Raw genomic sequence first — 16,906 nt, 5'->3', positions numbered from 1 at the left:
TGCTGGGCATACACATGGAGGAAACCAGAACTGAAAGAGACACGTGTACCCCAACACACTGAGGAAACCAGAATTGAAAGAGACACGTGTACCCCAGTGTTCATTGCAGCACTGTTTATAATAACCAGGACATGGAAGCAACTTAGATGTCCATCAGCAGATGAATGGATAAGAAAGCTGTGGTACATATACACAATGGAGTATTACTCAGCCATTAAAAAGAATACATTTGAATCAGTTCTAATGAGGTGGACAAAACTGGAGCCGATTATACAGAGTGAAGTAAGCCAGAAAGAAAAACACCAATACATTATACTAATGCATATATATGGAATTTAGAAAGATGGTAAGGATAACCCTGTATGTGGGATAGCAGAAGAGACACAGATGTATAGAACAGTCTTTTGTACTCTGTGGGAGGGGGCGAGGGTGGGATGATTTGGGAGAATGGCACTGAAACATGTATAATATCATATATGAAATGAATCACCAGTCCAGGTTCGATGCATGATACTGGATGCTTGGGGCTGGTGCACTGGGGCAACCCGGAGGGATGGTACGGGGAGAGAGGAGGGAGTGGGGTTCAGGATAGGGAACACATGTATACCTGTGGTGGATTCATGTTGATGTGTGGCAAAACCAATACAATATTGTAAAGTAATTAACATTCAATTAAAATAAATAAATTTATATTAAAAAAGAAAAAAGCCTTAAGGTGTTATAATTAATTACCATAATATGTCATCTTAGAGATACAGTCATCAATATCAAAGTGGCAAAAAAGCACATACTTGACAGAAAGTGTATCCTAGAAGGAAATGAGTCTGTGCATATGACTTCACAAATAATTTTCCCTTTTGAAGACAGCTTTATTGAGTTATAATTGATATTCACATATTTAACATATGTGCAAATTACATATTTTCACAGGAATTCACATTATTTAATGTATACAATGAGTTCAGACATATTCATACACTGGTGAAACCATTGTCACTGCTGTTCCTGGGAGATCTGGGACTCAGCTTAGGACATATCAGTCAGTAAAAGAGGAGTAGCTGAGCACCAATATAATAGTACATTGATATTGCCTACATTTCTTGGTTCTCTAAGTAACAGACATATTGTTATAAATATTTACAGAGAATCCCCCCCCCCCCATGTACTCCTGGAGATAGACTGAGCTAAAAGGATTATCAATACATGTATTAATGGTAGGTACTAAGTGTAATGGAATGAGGTTGTGATGTATAAAACCATGGCTAATATACCATTAAAGAAAAAATAAAATGAATACCAAGGAATACTTTTACAATTTTTTTTTTTTTTGTACTCAGTAATCATTTTAGTTCTTTGAAATAGGATGCAACCCTTTTGATCATGTCTTTGAAAGCTTGTACCACTTGCTTGTTCCTCAGAGTATAAATGAAAGGATTCAATACTGGTGCAACAGAGGTGGTAAGAACTGACACCACTTTATTAATAGCTACCCCTTCTGTTGCATGTGGTTTAATGTAGATGAAGATGCAGGTTCCATAAGTGATAGAAACCACAATTATATGGGAAGAACATGTAGAAAAAGCCTTTTTCCTTTGCTGGGCAGAAGGGAATCTGAGAATGGTCCTGATGATGTATGTATAGGACATGATTACACACACCAAGGTGAACAGGAGCGTCAATACAGCCAGGACCAAGACGAATCGCTCTAGGAACTCTGTGTCTGAGCAAGTAATCTTCAGGATGGGAGCAGCATCACAGCCAAAGTGATCTATGACATTAGAGTCACAAAACTCAAGCTCAAAGCCCATGGCAAATGGTGGGATGACGATGATTAGAGCAATCATGCAACAGCCAATGAGGAACTTGATGCAGACCATGTTGTTCATGATGGTTGTGTAATGCAGGGGTTTGCAGATGGCCACGTAGCGGTCATAGGACATGGCCGTCAGAACAAAAAACTCAGTCACACCCAGGATAACTACAAAAAATAATTGAGTGGCACATGCATTGTAGGTAACAGTATTGTCCCCAGAGGCCATTGTGTAGAGGAACCTGGGAATGCAGACGGTTGTGAATGACACTTCCAAGATGGAGAAATTCCGGAGGAAAAAATACATGGGTGTTTTGAGGTGAGGATCTACCAAAGTGAGAGTGATGATGATCAGGTTCCCAACAACACTCAAAAGGTAGGTTAGAAACAAAAAGATGAACAGCAGAATCTTTAGATTTGGGTCATCAGTTAGTCCCACAAGGATGAATGTTGTTATTGCTGTATAATTTTTCATCCCTGATTCCTGACTGTGGTTGTGTCTTTGTGTTAAAAAAGAGAGAAATTAGATCAGGGAACTAGACTGTTACATGAATTAGCAGAGGGATGACATGAAATTCCTAGCTAATGTTAACTTAGTTACATAAGCCGAAGTTTTATTTTATTTACCTGTGAATCAAAAATGCTATTTTATTTACCTGTTAATAAAGAAAGCTATTGGAGCAGTGGTTAATTAATCATTATTGCTACTGGATTCTCACTGCGGAGCATTATACTGGATACTAGTCAGAAGGCTCTACTTAAAGATTCTTATTACTATATCAATGTAGTATTAATTCAGTAGTAAAGGAATTATTTGGTTAACAACCGAATGGAAAGGAAGCTAGGCTTTATTATCAGTGTTAATGAACAGAAAATCACTGTCATAAAAATACCCATGGTTTCTAATTTCCTGACAATAAAACTTCAAGCTGTGCTGTCATCTTGGTTCTATGTGGGATACGGGGGTGACTACAGTTAAGGTTGGGAAATTAAATTTTTTCTCCTCTCTGCCTCTGCTTCCTTGCTTGTGATGATAATCCACATTTTCCTCTAAGGTGCCTTACATCTCTCTGCTCTCTTCCCTTTTAAACCACACAGAAGTATGCTCATAAGTCTATCCAAAAGATAGAATCAGAGTAATTTTCAAAACCTTACATAAGATCCATTTCTCTGTTTACAGTCACTCACTGGAGTTCCATAACCCTTGGAATAAAAGTCAGACTCCTTACTCTGGTTTATAAGATATTTCATGATCTCATTGTTGTGAAATGCTCCTAATTTGTCTCCACTTAGCTGTTTGGGTCTTCTGTTCCTTGAAGATGCCAAATTCTTTTCCATCCCCGACCTTTTGCAGTTTTCTCTCTTCTAGAAATGCTCTGTTTGCATTCTCGTGTGATTGGATCTTATTTTTCAGGTGCCAACTTAAACATAATCCCCTCAAAGATGCATCTCTGAGAATCCTATCTGTATTGTTTCTACTTCCAGTGTTGTGAGCACACTCTCTGTTTATTTCTTTTATTTATTATTATTTTTTTAAATATAAATTTATTCACTTCAATTGGAGGTCAATTACTCTACAATATTGTATTGGCTCTGCCATACATCAACATGAATCCGCCACAGGTATACACGTGTTCCCCACCTTGAATCCCCATCCCTCCTCCCTCCCTGTACCATCCCTCTGGGTCATCTCAGTGCACCAGCCCCAAGCATCCTTATTATCCACTTACTTTTTACTTTCATCCTCTACTTGGTAGCAATTTCCATGAGAACACAGATGGATTTATTTTGTAAACCACTGTAAACCCAGGGCTAGATTTTTTTTCCTGGCATGTAGCAGATATGCAATACAAGTTTACTGAGTGAATGAGGCCGGGCATTTTGTCATCGATAATTGATTGACTAGTTTCGTTTAAAGGGTAACTGAAAAGTTACATCATTCATTTATATTTTATGTTTTAATCTTCACTTAAGGATCTCAGTGTATTGAGGCAATTCTAGAAATCAGAAAGATAAATGATCAATTTTAGTCATCATCTTCCATGATTACACGAAACTACATCATCTGTACCTAAGATTGAATAAGAATTAATCTTTTAAAGCTACTTGGGGTTAACAGTGGTGTCTTGAAGGAAGAATTGCAGAGGGAAGGAGGTGACCTGGTGGTAAGGTTTTCACTTTGCTCATCTCTTTGCCTCATTTTCTCAGAAGGAACTTGGCTGAGGAGAATTGCCACCCAGTCCTAGGTCTCCTCTGAGAGAGCCCACCTGGGTTAATTATAAGACATAGGGATGGGACTTCCCTGGTGGCCAAGATATGGGGATATGGGTTTGAACCCTGGTTCAGGAACTAAGATCCCACATCCTGCAGGGCAACTAAGCCCATGCACCACAACTACTGAGCCTGCACTCTGGAGCCCGCAAGCCACAACTGCTGAAGCCCATCGGCTCTACAGCCCGTGCTCCACAACCGAGAGAAGCCACCAGGACGAGAAATCCACATACCCTACTAGGGAATAGCCTCTGCTCGGTGCAACTAGAGAAAGCCCACCCACAGCAATGAAGACCCAGAGAAGCTTAAAAAAGAGAGGTAGGGGTTAAGAGTGGAAGTTCTGCAACAAAATAGATACCAGGGCTTGATACTTGGGTTCACACATGGTCATGAAACTTTGGAAATTTCAGTAATGGGCTCTGTTTCCTGATCTGTGACATGCAAATAATAATTGTATATTTTCAAGGGTTAGTATAAAGATTAAGTACATTAATTCTTCTGGCTCTTAGCACCTGCCTGGCATAGAACAGATATCAAACACACTCTGTTCACTCTATTTCTTCTTCTAGGACCTACTGCCTCTCCCTGTGTTCACATACTGTCTCATACTTTTCCCTACCTTTTCCCTAGATTTACCTCTCACCTCTTACTGTATTCTGTATACATATTTTAAGTTTGCTGCTATCTTTGAGATTAAATACAAAATTATAAGGTCCTCTTAAGTTCCACAAATGTAATATTCATTGATAAGTCTATTTACATGGAAGTAATTCAACTGTATACAATGTAACATGTGACTTATTCTCTCTGAATTTCGTACATTCATGATCTACACTGTTTATACTTTCTAATGTGATTTCCTGCCCAAGTCTCTTAATTCAAGCATTGTTCCTTGGGATATTCACTTCCTTTCAGTAACTGCAGCTTTCATATTCTCTCCTTTTCCTAGGGTCCTCTTGTTTCATTTCATTGTACTTGAGAACTCCCCAGAAATCCCCCCCCACTAATTTATAAGAAATCTCTTTTATGACCTCTACATGTTGCCTTATCTCTTTCTCTTTGAACTATTGCAAAGGAACAAGAGAGAAAAAAATAAAAGCAAAAAAAAAAAAAACCCACCAAAAAACACAAAACCTTAGTTGAATGGATGCCAGCTTACAGTAAATGAAATGGTCAAGGACTTAAGAGAGCGAAGTAAATTGAGATACAAATCACCTTAATAATTGTTTTAGCCAACCCTCTAATTTTAAAGATAGAAATCAGAGGGTCAGCAGTCACCAGGCTCACTAGGAGCAAAGTCTAAGGAAGAATCTCAGTTTTCTAAATCTGATTTCTATGCTTTTTTTGCACTGTGCCAAAATTAGGAGAGAATTTCAGGTTTTTTTTTTTTGGTTTCCCTGATTTCCACTCACCTCTTAGGAAGTTTGCCACTTCTAATGTGTGTGTGTTTTAATCTTCCAAGGGTACTCAGTCCATTCTAGCTGATTCCTCAGTCTCTATATTACTTCAGGGAACACTTACCGTCAGTGCTGTAGGAGGAAATAAGTTCACCTAGGGTTTTATAAGCTGGTAACCATATTTATGTTGCTCACCTCAGGCATATTTATGTTTTTAATTGAAGAATAAACTTCTCATGAAGAAATTCCTGGGACAAGAATAGGCTTTTAATGGAGATACCAGTGTAGAGAATCCCCTTTTCATTTTATTCAATTTAATTCACAAACTTCTTCAAGGAAGATAATATTTATAAGACAGGTACTAAATGTCAATAATTATGTTAAACATTTAGAGTACATCATTTAATTCTCAAAGCAGCTCTCTGAGGCTGGTTGTAATTTAATCCTCATTTTACAATTGAGGAAATCACAGTCCAGAAATGTTTAGAATTGTGCCCAAGGTCAATGACTTAGGATGCAGTAAAGCAGGAATATTAACCATCTGTCTATATGACCCAGCTCATAACCACTATAAAACACTGCCTTCTCAACTCTTTATTTGACTGATTTATTTCTCCTCTTTATCTTTTGAGAAACAGAAAATTACCAACATCTTCTCTGTGATGCTGTCAAGTAACCTTCAGGGAATGAAATAAATCAGTGCCAAGGGTGTATTTATTCCTGAGTTAAGGGTTATAGTAGAATGATAGTTGGTCTTCAACAGTAATAATTCATTACATTTGTAGGGTTTCCCTGGTGGCTCGGACAGTAAAAGAATCTGCTTGCCATGCAGGAGATGCTGGTTCGATTCCTGGGTCAGGAAGATCCCTGGGTCAAGAAGATACCCTGGAAAAGGAAATGGCAACCCACTCCAATATTCTTGCCTTGGAAATCCCATGGACAGAGGAGTCTGGTGGGCTACACAGTCCTTGGGGTTGCAAAGAATCAGACAGAGTGAGCAACTAATGCACACATTTGTAGCAAATGGAATGTGTCCCATTTGTAGTCACTGTCTCTAGGGCCTCTGGTTTCTCTCATCATTGGGATGGAACAAGATCTTCCTAAGAGAGCTCAATTAGTTTAGAACATGAATGTTTTCTCTTGGATGTTTCCACCTATTTCCCATAATGATCTTCAGGTGAGTTTCCCCTGAGACAAGGGAAATGTGGCTTTTCCCTTCCCACTGGGGATGCAGCGTCCCTTTCCAATATGTGCTCAGATCTCACTTCAGAGTCCACTATCTTGCATTGATGGACAGGGTTCTGACTTGGGTGTGTAATAAATGGCTGGTCAATTAACTGCTTCTTTCTCAGGTACTGTGGAACCACTCAGGGAGTGACCACCCCCGACCAGATGTTGAAGTTGAGTAGCATTCCTATTATGTTTCCTTGTCTTCTGATCTAGACTCCCAGTGCTCACATATGGTGTCCACCAAACTCTCCTCAACCTGGGATAAGCCCTGTGAATTCACAATATTCTAACTTCTCTCCTTGCAAATATCTGTTATTACCTTAGTCTCACCTGAAACATATTGGGTAAACTCATGCAGAATAACATACGAAAGTTCATTGATGTATTGTGGCATCTTATTAATAGCCCCTGTGCAGATGGTGATTGCAGCTATGAAATTAAAAGACGCTTGCTTACTCCTTGGAAGGAAAGTTATGACCAATCTAGATAGCATATTAAAAAGCAGAGATATTACTTTTCCAACAAAGGTCCGTCTAGTCAAGGCTATGGTTTTTCCTGTGGTCATGTATGGATGTGAGAGTTGGACTGTGAAGAAAGCTGAGTGCCGAAGAATTGATGCTTTTGAACTGTGGTGTTGGAGAAGACTCTTGAGAGTCCCTTGGACTGCAAGGAGATCCAACCAGTCCATTCTAAAGGAGATCAATTCTGAGTGTTCTTTGGAAGGAATGAAGCTAAAGCTGAAACTCCAATACTTTGGCCACCTCATGAGGAGAGTTGACTCATTGGAAAAAACCCTAATGCTGGGAGGGATTGGGGGCAGGAAGAAAAGGGGATGGCAGAGGATGAGATGGCTGGATGGCATCACTGACTCAATGCACACGTGTTTGGGTGAACTCCGGGAGTTGGTGATGGACAGGGAAGCCTGTTGTGCTGAGATTCCTGGGGTCGCAAAAAGTCGGACATGACTGAGTGACTGAACTGAACTGAACTGAACTGAACTGGAGGAGGAAATTGCAACCTACTCCAGAATTCTTGCCTGGAGAATTCCATGGACAGAGGAGCTTGGCAGGGTACAGTCCAGGGGGTCACAAAGAGTCAGACACGACTGAGTGACTAACACACACTTATTAATAGCACAATATTTTACCCTCTCAAGTATATTTTGTGGTACTGCTCATTAAATACAGGGAATTATCTCTAATGGTAGATATTCAAGCTTTTGAGCAAAACAGAAACATTAGGGAGACATTTTTGCTGGATTAAGAGAAAAGGAAGTCTTACGGTCTCACACATGAGAGACTATATTCTTCCCCTAAAAATTTACTGTCCTAGCCTTCAAACTTTTCCAGAGGACACCTTTCTAAAGTTTTATTAGAATTCAAATGTCACTTTTCAGAGAATAGAATAACATTGGATATAACTATTGATTTCTATTGTGAAACACTGTTCTTAATTCTTTTGGACCTGTATTTTGATACACCTAGGTCAAAGCTTTCTGTCTTGTAACTTTGAAACAAGTAAATCATACTCACCTTTCAGATAGCTGCTCATGGCTTCTGTGCAATTTAACCACAAAGATCCTTAGGGTGACTCAGAGCGGAGAAGAATTTGTTAGCTGATGGTGTGTCCTACAATATTTTTCACACACTCACACACTTGCACTCACTGGCAAGTGTGTGAGTGAGCAGAGATCTCTTAGAGTCCCATTGCCCACAGTTTCCCAGGGATTTTTCTCAGATGTCCTTTTATCTTCTATGGTCTTATAAGGATACCAAATGAAGGATATTTTCTGATTTAATTCTAGGAAAAATGCTCATATGTTCTGTATAGTTAAAAGAGTTAAAGACTCTTGTCATTGATGAGAAGCTCTTTTTGGTTTGGGCAAACTGATATCTTGACCTCTGCACAGAAAGAGAGGACTCTCTGCAAATTACATATTAACAAGAATGGTATAAGTTATATCTGGTCCTCAACAGGTTAGCAGGGATCATCTGAAACAATACAACGCCTTGGGATCATAGGTTCAAAAGTCACTAATTAACCTATAGTGTAATTAACTTTGGGTGGAAAAAATACTGTTCTCAATTGGGACTGTGTCCTTGGAGAAAGGAAGATGCGACAATAGAATCAGAAATAGGTCAGGTGCAAAACAGTAAGTGTTTGTTGTTGATGAATCATAAGTGTGGTTTCTTTCACCATTTTTTTTTCATTGTTTAAGGAATTCTGCAGAGTTCAGGGAAGAAGCTCTCAGGAATGCAAAGTTGCTGCTCTTGGTGAAACCACACCTTCTTCTATTGTGGGAGAATTAGCTCTTCCCTTGATTTGGGGCACCATTCATCTCATGTGTGTTTTGCCCAATTACACGACTTGTTATTACAAGTACTTAGGAGACTGCACACTCATAATTCTAAAGTAAAACAATATACCTCACTATCAGATGGTTTTATTTTTTTGTAAGTAACATGGTAGGAAAGAGCAAAACTAACGATTTCAGGTCTACTTGGACACTCCACAATTCACTTCCATTCATAACTCACTAAGAATGATCAAGAATGAATTTTGAATTTTATCAATTTTAAAAATATCTAGTAATTAGACCCAATGGACATGAATTTGAACAAGCTCTGGGAGATGGTGAAGGACAGGGGAGCCTGTCATCCTGCAGTCCCTGGGGTCAAAAAGAGTTGGACAAGACTTAGCAACTGAACAACAGAAAAATTCAGTCAGTTCAGTCGCTCGGTTGTGTCTGACTCTTTGAGACCCCATGGACTGCAGCACACCAGGCTTCCCTATCCATCACCAACTCCCGGACCCTGCTCAAACTCATGTCCATTGAGTTGGTGATTCCATCCAACCATCTCATCCTCTGTCATCCCCTTCTCCTCATGCTTTCAGTCTTGCCCAGCATCAGGGTCTTTTCCAGTGAGTCAGTTCTTTGCGTCAGGTGGCCAAAATATTGGAGATTCAGCTTCAGCCTCAGTTCTTCCAATGAATATTCAGGATTGATTTCCTTTAGGGTTGACTGATTGGATCTTCTTGCAGTCCAAGGGACTCTCAAGAATCTTCTCCAACATCATAGTTCAAAAGCATCAATTCTCTGGCACCCAGCCTTCTTTATGGTGCAACTCTCATATCCATACATGACAACTGGAAAAACCAAAACTATTGATTAATTTCCTTAAATTTTAGAGTACTATTTAGGCTTTTTATTTTTTCAGGTCATTTTAAAAAGAAGTAGTTAGTATACTGTATTGGTGTTTTTCTTTCTGGCTTACTTCACTCTGTATAATTGGTTCCAGTTTCATCCATCTCATTAGAACTGATTCAAATGTATTCTTTTTAACAAGACAGCAAAAGAGACACAGATGTGTAGAGCAGACTTTTGGACTCTGAGGGAGAAGGAGAGGGTGGGATGATTCAGGAGAATGGAATTGAAACATGTATACTATCATGTAAGAAATGAATCGCCAGTCTATGTTCGATGCAGGATGCTTGGGGCTGGTGCACGGGGATGATCCGGAGGGATGTTGTGGGGTGGGAGGTGGGAGGGGGGTTCATGTTTGGGAGCTCATGTACACCCGTGGCAGATTCATGTCAATGTATACCAAAACCAAGACAGTATTGTAAAGTAAAATAAAGTAAAAATTAAAAAAAATAAAAAGAAGTAGTTCATTTTACTAAGATTTACATTTACTGATATAATATTTTTATGGCATTTTTATCTTTGCTAAGTTGTAGCTTTCAAAGTCTCTCCATTTTTAATATTATCTATATCCTCCTTATTATTTACTTAACAATTTTACCAGAATATGAAACCCTTGTTAGTTCTGTTTATTGGGAGCTCACTTTATTAATTTCCCTCATGCTGTATCTTTGGTTTTCATTTCATTAATTTCTGATCCTGTGTTTATATCTTATCTTTATATTTTAATATATTTACTTAGAGTCTTAAAAAATTCCATTAAAGTTGAAAATTTAACTTTGGTCATTTTTTCCAAATATGTGCATTTAAGTTTAAAAACACCCCTAAAATCTGGCTGCTGATACAGGATCTCCAGTGACATTTAAATTTCAAATAAACAGAAATATTTATTTTAAAAAATGCCTCAAATTAACACTTTCACAGCATGATACATGTTTGAATGTGTCATATTGGTATTCAGTTTTATGATAGATACATTCAATATAAACATATTTTAAATTGTATGAATTATGAATGAACTTGCATGAATATGAATTAAATACAGATGTGAATAAAATGTAAATATAAGATTTTAATATTAATGAAATATAAGTGTATTTTATGTAGTATCTATAATTTAATTTTTGATGGAATATATTGTATAAATTGTATTTGTATATAGTACTTTTATATATTTACATGATGAATACTCATATTCATTACATGAGTATTTGAAGCTTTGTAACAGCAGAATGTATAAAAAGATATTCAGTTAAAGCTCATTTTCATCACCTTATCCTTATATGCTTGGTTACCTATCCATATATTTTCACTATTTTTCCATTGTTATGACTGAGAGACTGAACTGAACTGAACTGAATGCATTTTTAGGCATATGCATAATTAGATGATTAGTTTTCATCTTTTTCTAAACAGAAAGGATGTATGCACTGTTTTGCATCTTTCTTACTTTAAATATATAGCATAATGGAAAATTTTCTATGTCAATACACAAAAAGCTTACTTTATTTTTTTTTTAATAGATATAAGGTATTCTACAGAATGGAACTTCTGTTGAATAGAGCAGTCTTCTATTGAAAAACATTGCACTCAATGCCTTTTGCTATTACAAGCAATGCTGAAAAGAATGACTTTAAATGAATATTACTTCACAGATTTATTCACATACCACAAATTGGGAGAAAATATTTCATTTTTGAATATCAAATATCTGATAAAGGACTTGGATTCATGTTGATGTATGGCAAAATCAATACAATATTGTAAAGTAATTAACCTCCAATTAAAATAAATAAATTTATATTAAAAAATATACAAAGAGTTCTTACAACTCAGTAAGAAGACAAGCAACCTGGAACTTCCTTATCAGTCCGGTGGTTAAAACTTCAGGTTTCTCATGCAGGGGGCATGGGTTCAATATCTGGTGGGGGAACTAAGAACCATGCGTACCATATGGTGCAATAAAAAATTAAAAAAAAAGACAAGCAACCCAATTAAAAATGGGCGAATTATTTGAATAGAAATTTCACCAAAGAAGACATATAAACAGATGATAAACACAGGAAAAGATGCTTAATATCATTCATCATTAGGGAAATACCAATCAAACCCCAAATCCAGTGCCATTACACACTCATGAGAATGGCCATAATAAAAAAAGAGTCAAAATTCAAGTGTTGGTGAGTATGTGCCTTTACACATTGCTAGTGGGACTAACATGGTACAGATTTAGAAAACAGCTCTATAGGTATCATACAACTCAACAATTCCACTTTAGGTACAAAGAATGAAAACACATGTCTCACAATGACATGGAAACAACCCAAATGTTAAAATGGTGAAGGAAAAACTGAATGTAATACATCCATATGATGGAATACTATTCGCTATAAAAAGGAGCAAGCTTCTAGTAACTGCTACAACATGAATGAACCTCAAAAACATTATGCCAAATAAAAGAAGTTAGACACAAATACACATATGTTTCCATTTGTATGAAATGTCCAGAAAAAGCAAATTTATCGAGTAGGAAAAGAGATCAGTATTCGTACTGGAGGTGAGGGGATGAAAGTGGTGACTGACTGCCAATGGTCATCAGAAAAATATTTGGGGTGATGGAAATGTTCTAAAATGGATTATAATGGTGATTGGATAGCTCTGTTAACTTATTTGAGTGTATTCAATGGTACAATTAAAACTTGTGAATTTTATAATAGTTAAATTACATCTCAATAAAACTGGTAAAATTATAAGAAGTTGTTTTACACTTTGATCTTTGAAGTTCACTAATCTTAGTTCTTTGAAATAGATGCAACCCTTTTGATCATATCTTTGAAAGCTTGTACCACTTGCTTGTTCCTCAGAGTAAAAATGAAAGGATTCATTATGGGGGCAATTGAAGTTGTTAGCACTGACAACACTTTATTCATAGCAACCGCTTCTTTTGCATGTAGTTTGATGTAGATGAAAATGCAGCTTCCATAAGTGTTAGAAACCACAATTATATGGGAAGAACATGTAGAAAAAGCCTTTTTCCTTTGCTGGGCAGAAGGGAATCTGAGAATGGTCCTGATGATGTATGTATAGGACATGATTACACACACCAAGGTGAAAATGAGTCTCAACACAGTCAGGACGAAGAAGAATCACTCTAGGAACTCTGTGTCTGAGGAAGTAATCTTCAGGATGGGAGCAGCATCACAGCCAAAGTGATATTAGAGTCACAAAACTCAAGCTCAAAGCCCATGGCAAATGGTGGGATGATGATGATTAGAGCAATCATGTAACAGCCGATGAGGAACTTGATGGAGACCATGTTGTTCATGATGATCGTGTAATGCAGGGGTTTGCAGATGGCCACGTAGTGGTCATAGGACGTGGCCATCAGGAGGAAAAACTCAGTCACACCCAGGACAATAAGAAAAAATAATTGAGTGGCACAAAGATTATAGGTAACTGTATTGTCCCCAGAAGCAAGGTATACAGGTATCTGGGAATACAGACAGCGCTAAAAGACTTCTAAAATGAAGAAATTATGGAGAAAGAAATACATAGGTATTTTAAGGTGAGAATCTATAAAGGTGAGGATGATGATTGTCAGGTTCCCAGTCATACTCAGTAGACAGATAGGTGATGAACAAAAAGATAAAAAGCAAAATCTGTAAATTTGGGTCATCTGTCAGTCACACCAGGATGAATGTTGTTAACACAGTGTAATTTTTCATCACTGACCTCTGACTTCTGCACCTTTCGCTGGTTAAAATAAGGTAGAAATTGGATATGAGTAGGGTTCAAATGGCTTAAAAGTGTGAGTAGAGTAAGAATGCCAGGCAAGACAATATAATTTTATTTGATAATGTGATTGCATTGGTGACTCATGCTCCTCCAAGATTCATACAATAGTGTGGCCAAAAGCTGGTATTAAACATTCTTATCATTATACTTATAAGTCTGTGGTACAAGGATTCCCAGATAAAGCCCTCTAGAGAATGAACCTCTTTCAGATGACATCAGTCATGTAGAAAAGGAAAAAATAAAAGCAAAAGCATTATTTATCATGAATCATATAAAGACACCAGAGAGGCAGCACAACACATTGGCTTGGGGCATCGACTCTGGAGCTTGATTTTCTGGGCTCAAATTATGATTATTTAGCACATAACTTTAGGCAAACTATTAATCTCTGTGTATCATTTTCTTCACACAGAAGAATTATTACATGGAGAATAACTGAATTTATTGCATAGTGTTGTTAAAGGAATAAATGAGTCAATATGTTTAAACCACTTAGAAAATTATCTGAAATATAATCAACACCATATATGATTATGTTATTATTATTATTCTATACAAGACTTCAGAATGAATGCCAATAGGTCATAAATATTGTGTATGTTCTTTCAGTGGAATGCAAACAGAGTTGACTATAATGAAAGGTGGGATGTTCCTAAAGCCTTTTCTATCACTCTCTGTCTTTTTTTTTTTTTTAATGTTTTTATTTATTTATTTTTTTTAAATTTATTTATTTATTTTTTATTTTTACTTTACAATTCTGTATTGATTTTGGCATAGATTGACATGAATCCACCACAGGTGTACATGTGTTCCCAAACATGAGCCCCCCTCCCACCCCCCTCCCCACAACATCTCTGTGGGTCATCTCCGCACATCAGCCCCATGTCTTTTCTGAATTCCACAGCCAAACATGCTCATTTAACAATTGCAAAAAAAAAAAAAAAAAAAAGATCGTTTTTCTACTCTCTTTACTTTCAAAACTAGAAAAAACAAAATGAGGCATCTTCTACATATTAACCAGAATGCTCTTTTAAGCTGATACATTGAACTATGTCCTTTCCTGGTTTCAGTTCCTTCCACGGTTTCCTTCTGAACTTGGAATTAAAGTGAAATTCTCACTTTGGCCTGAAAATTCCCACGTAACTTGGCTCCCTTATCTCTCTCCAATCTCAGTTTTTCTGCTCTTTCTCTCACTCAGCAGGTCCCAGTTAGCTTGCCCTTTTTTAGTTCCTCCAGCTTCAGAGAGGAGGTCCTATGCTCTCCTAAACAAACCTGTCAACTTGAGGTTTTCGAACATCACTGCTTATCTTATGGCACATCATTGCTATTCACAATTATGTATTTTCTTTTAAACTTCTTCATCTTTGTTCTCTTACCCCACTGCAAGACCCACAAGAACACAGATCATGTTTGTTTTGCTCACTATTTTCAGTGGATTGCTTTGCAACATGCCTGACACTCAGGAAGAGTTAAATAAACATTTTTCAAGTCAATAAGAAGGACCAAGCATTTCATACATGGAAATAAGTTGGCTGATTTCCCTTTAATTGAAACATCATTCATCTATTTCCATATAATCTTACTTACCTCCCAGTCTCAAAACTTAATGAAGCTATTTTTGGCATCAAGGGTAAAGAGGTCACTTTTACCTGAGTCCCCTCAACTGATGTGGGTGCATGCTTGCTCTTGTCCAGCTCTTTGTGACCCCATGGATTGTAGCCCACCAGGTTCCTCTGTTCATGGGATTTGTCAGGCAAGAATACTGGAGTGGGTTGCCATTTCCTCCCCCAAGGGGTCCCCCCAACCCAGGGATTGACCCTCTCCCATGGCTCCTGCATTGGCAAGCGGATTCTTTACCATTGAGCCACCTGGGAAGCCCCTCTCCTCAACCGACACCAGGTGTCTTTGCCTTGGCCCAAGAGTAAATCAGACAAAAGTTTTTACTTTATTATAGATTAATATGCAGAAATGTTTTGTGGAAATGAGCTGCTATAGGACTGAATTCTGTTCCAGCCCTTGAGTCTACCCCCATTCCCAGTTCTTCTCTAGGAGATTGGTTGAGACTTCAGGAAAGGTAATTCCTGAATAGGCAGAGTTCAGTTACCTGGGTCATTTTGTAAATGGTGATGGTGAAGGACTGAGGTAATGGAATCAGTCAGATTAGGGTAATGATCTGGGTAATGAGCCAAATAATGGGTCTGCTGCCCTCTGCTTTCTTTATTTCATCACCCAAAAAGTGCAAATATTAATATCATGTGCCTCATTGAATTATGGTGAGAATTAAGATTAAACCCAAGGTTCTTCAGAGAAGGCAATGGCACCCCACTCCAGTACTCTTGCCTGGAAAATCCCATGGGGGGAGGAGCCTGGTAGGCTGCAGTCCATGGGGTCGCTAAGAGTCGACATGACTGAGCGACTTCACTTTCACTTTTTACTTTCATGCATTGGAGAAGGAAATGGCAACCCACTCCAGTGTTCTTGCCTGGAGAATCCCAGGGATGGGGGAGCCTGGTGGGCTGCCATCTCTGGGGTCGCACAGAGTTGGACACGACTAAAGTGATTTACCAGCAAACCCAAGGTTCTTAGCATAGTTTTAGGGACATTGTTAATACTAAATAAAGCCTGAGTATTTTTACTCTTCTTTTTCCCTTAAAAAGGAGTTGTGTGTGCTAAGTGCTTTCTCTCTTTGTTTTTGTTTGTTTTTGGCTGCGCCGTGTCTTCATTGCAGCCTGCAGGCTTCTCTTCTTGCAGAACACGGGCTTTGGAATACACAGGCTCACTAGTCGGTGGCTCTCAGCATCTCTAGTTGTGGCATGCAGGCTTAGTTGCCCTGTGGCATGTGGGATCTTGGGCTTCTCTGGTGGGTCAGTGGTAAAGAATCCACCTTCCAATGCAGGAGACCTGGGTTTGATCCCTGAATTGGGAAGATCCCCTGGAGAAGGAAATGACAACTCACTCCAGTACAGTCTTCTTGCCTGGGAAGCTTGATGGACAGAGGAGCCTGGTGAGTTGCAAGAGTCAGACATACTTAGCAACTAAACAACAATGACATATGGGGTCTTTGTTCCCTTACCAGGAGTTGAACCTGCATTCCCTGCATTAGAAGGCAAATTCTCAACCACAGGACCACCAGGGAAGTCTCCTTTCCCTCTTTGGTTAAGTGAAGTTTGGTACCCTTTCCATTCTTTCCTTCACTGTGAT

At 38.2% G+C, this 16,906-nt stretch overlaps 1 protein-coding gene and 1 pseudogene across 1 annotated transcript; both read right to left on the bottom strand.

Moving 5' to 3' along the window:
- Positions 1-1,340: 1,340 nt before the first annotated feature.
- Positions 1,341-2,285, bottom strand: LOC120857398 (olfactory receptor 6C2-like). The gene has a single exon (XM_040232836.1). The coding sequence runs from the start codon at positions 2,283-2,285 to the stop codon at positions 1,341-1,343; it is 945 nt and encodes a 314-aa protein (XP_040088770.1).
- A 10,417-nt stretch (positions 2,286-12,702) lies between these two features.
- On the bottom strand, positions 12,703-13,635 carry LOC120857397 (annotated as a pseudogene).
- Between the last annotated feature and the right edge of the window lie 3,271 nt (positions 13,636-16,906).

This window comes from Oryx dammah, unplaced genomic scaffold (assembly GCF_014754425.2).
Source record: "Oryx dammah isolate SB20612 unplaced genomic scaffold, SCBI_Odam_1.1 HiC_scaffold_29, whole genome shotgun sequence".
NCBI classification, from domain to species: Eukaryota; Metazoa; Chordata; class Mammalia; order Artiodactyla; family Bovidae; genus Oryx; species Oryx dammah.
This window is presented reverse-complemented; position numbering and strand designations above follow the sequence as displayed.

What these genes read in the sequence shown, in the direction of transcription:
- LOC120857398 (XM_040232836.1), bottom strand. Translation starts at nt 2,285, where the DNA reads ATGAAAAATTATACAGCAATAACAACATTCATCCTTGTGGGACTAACT.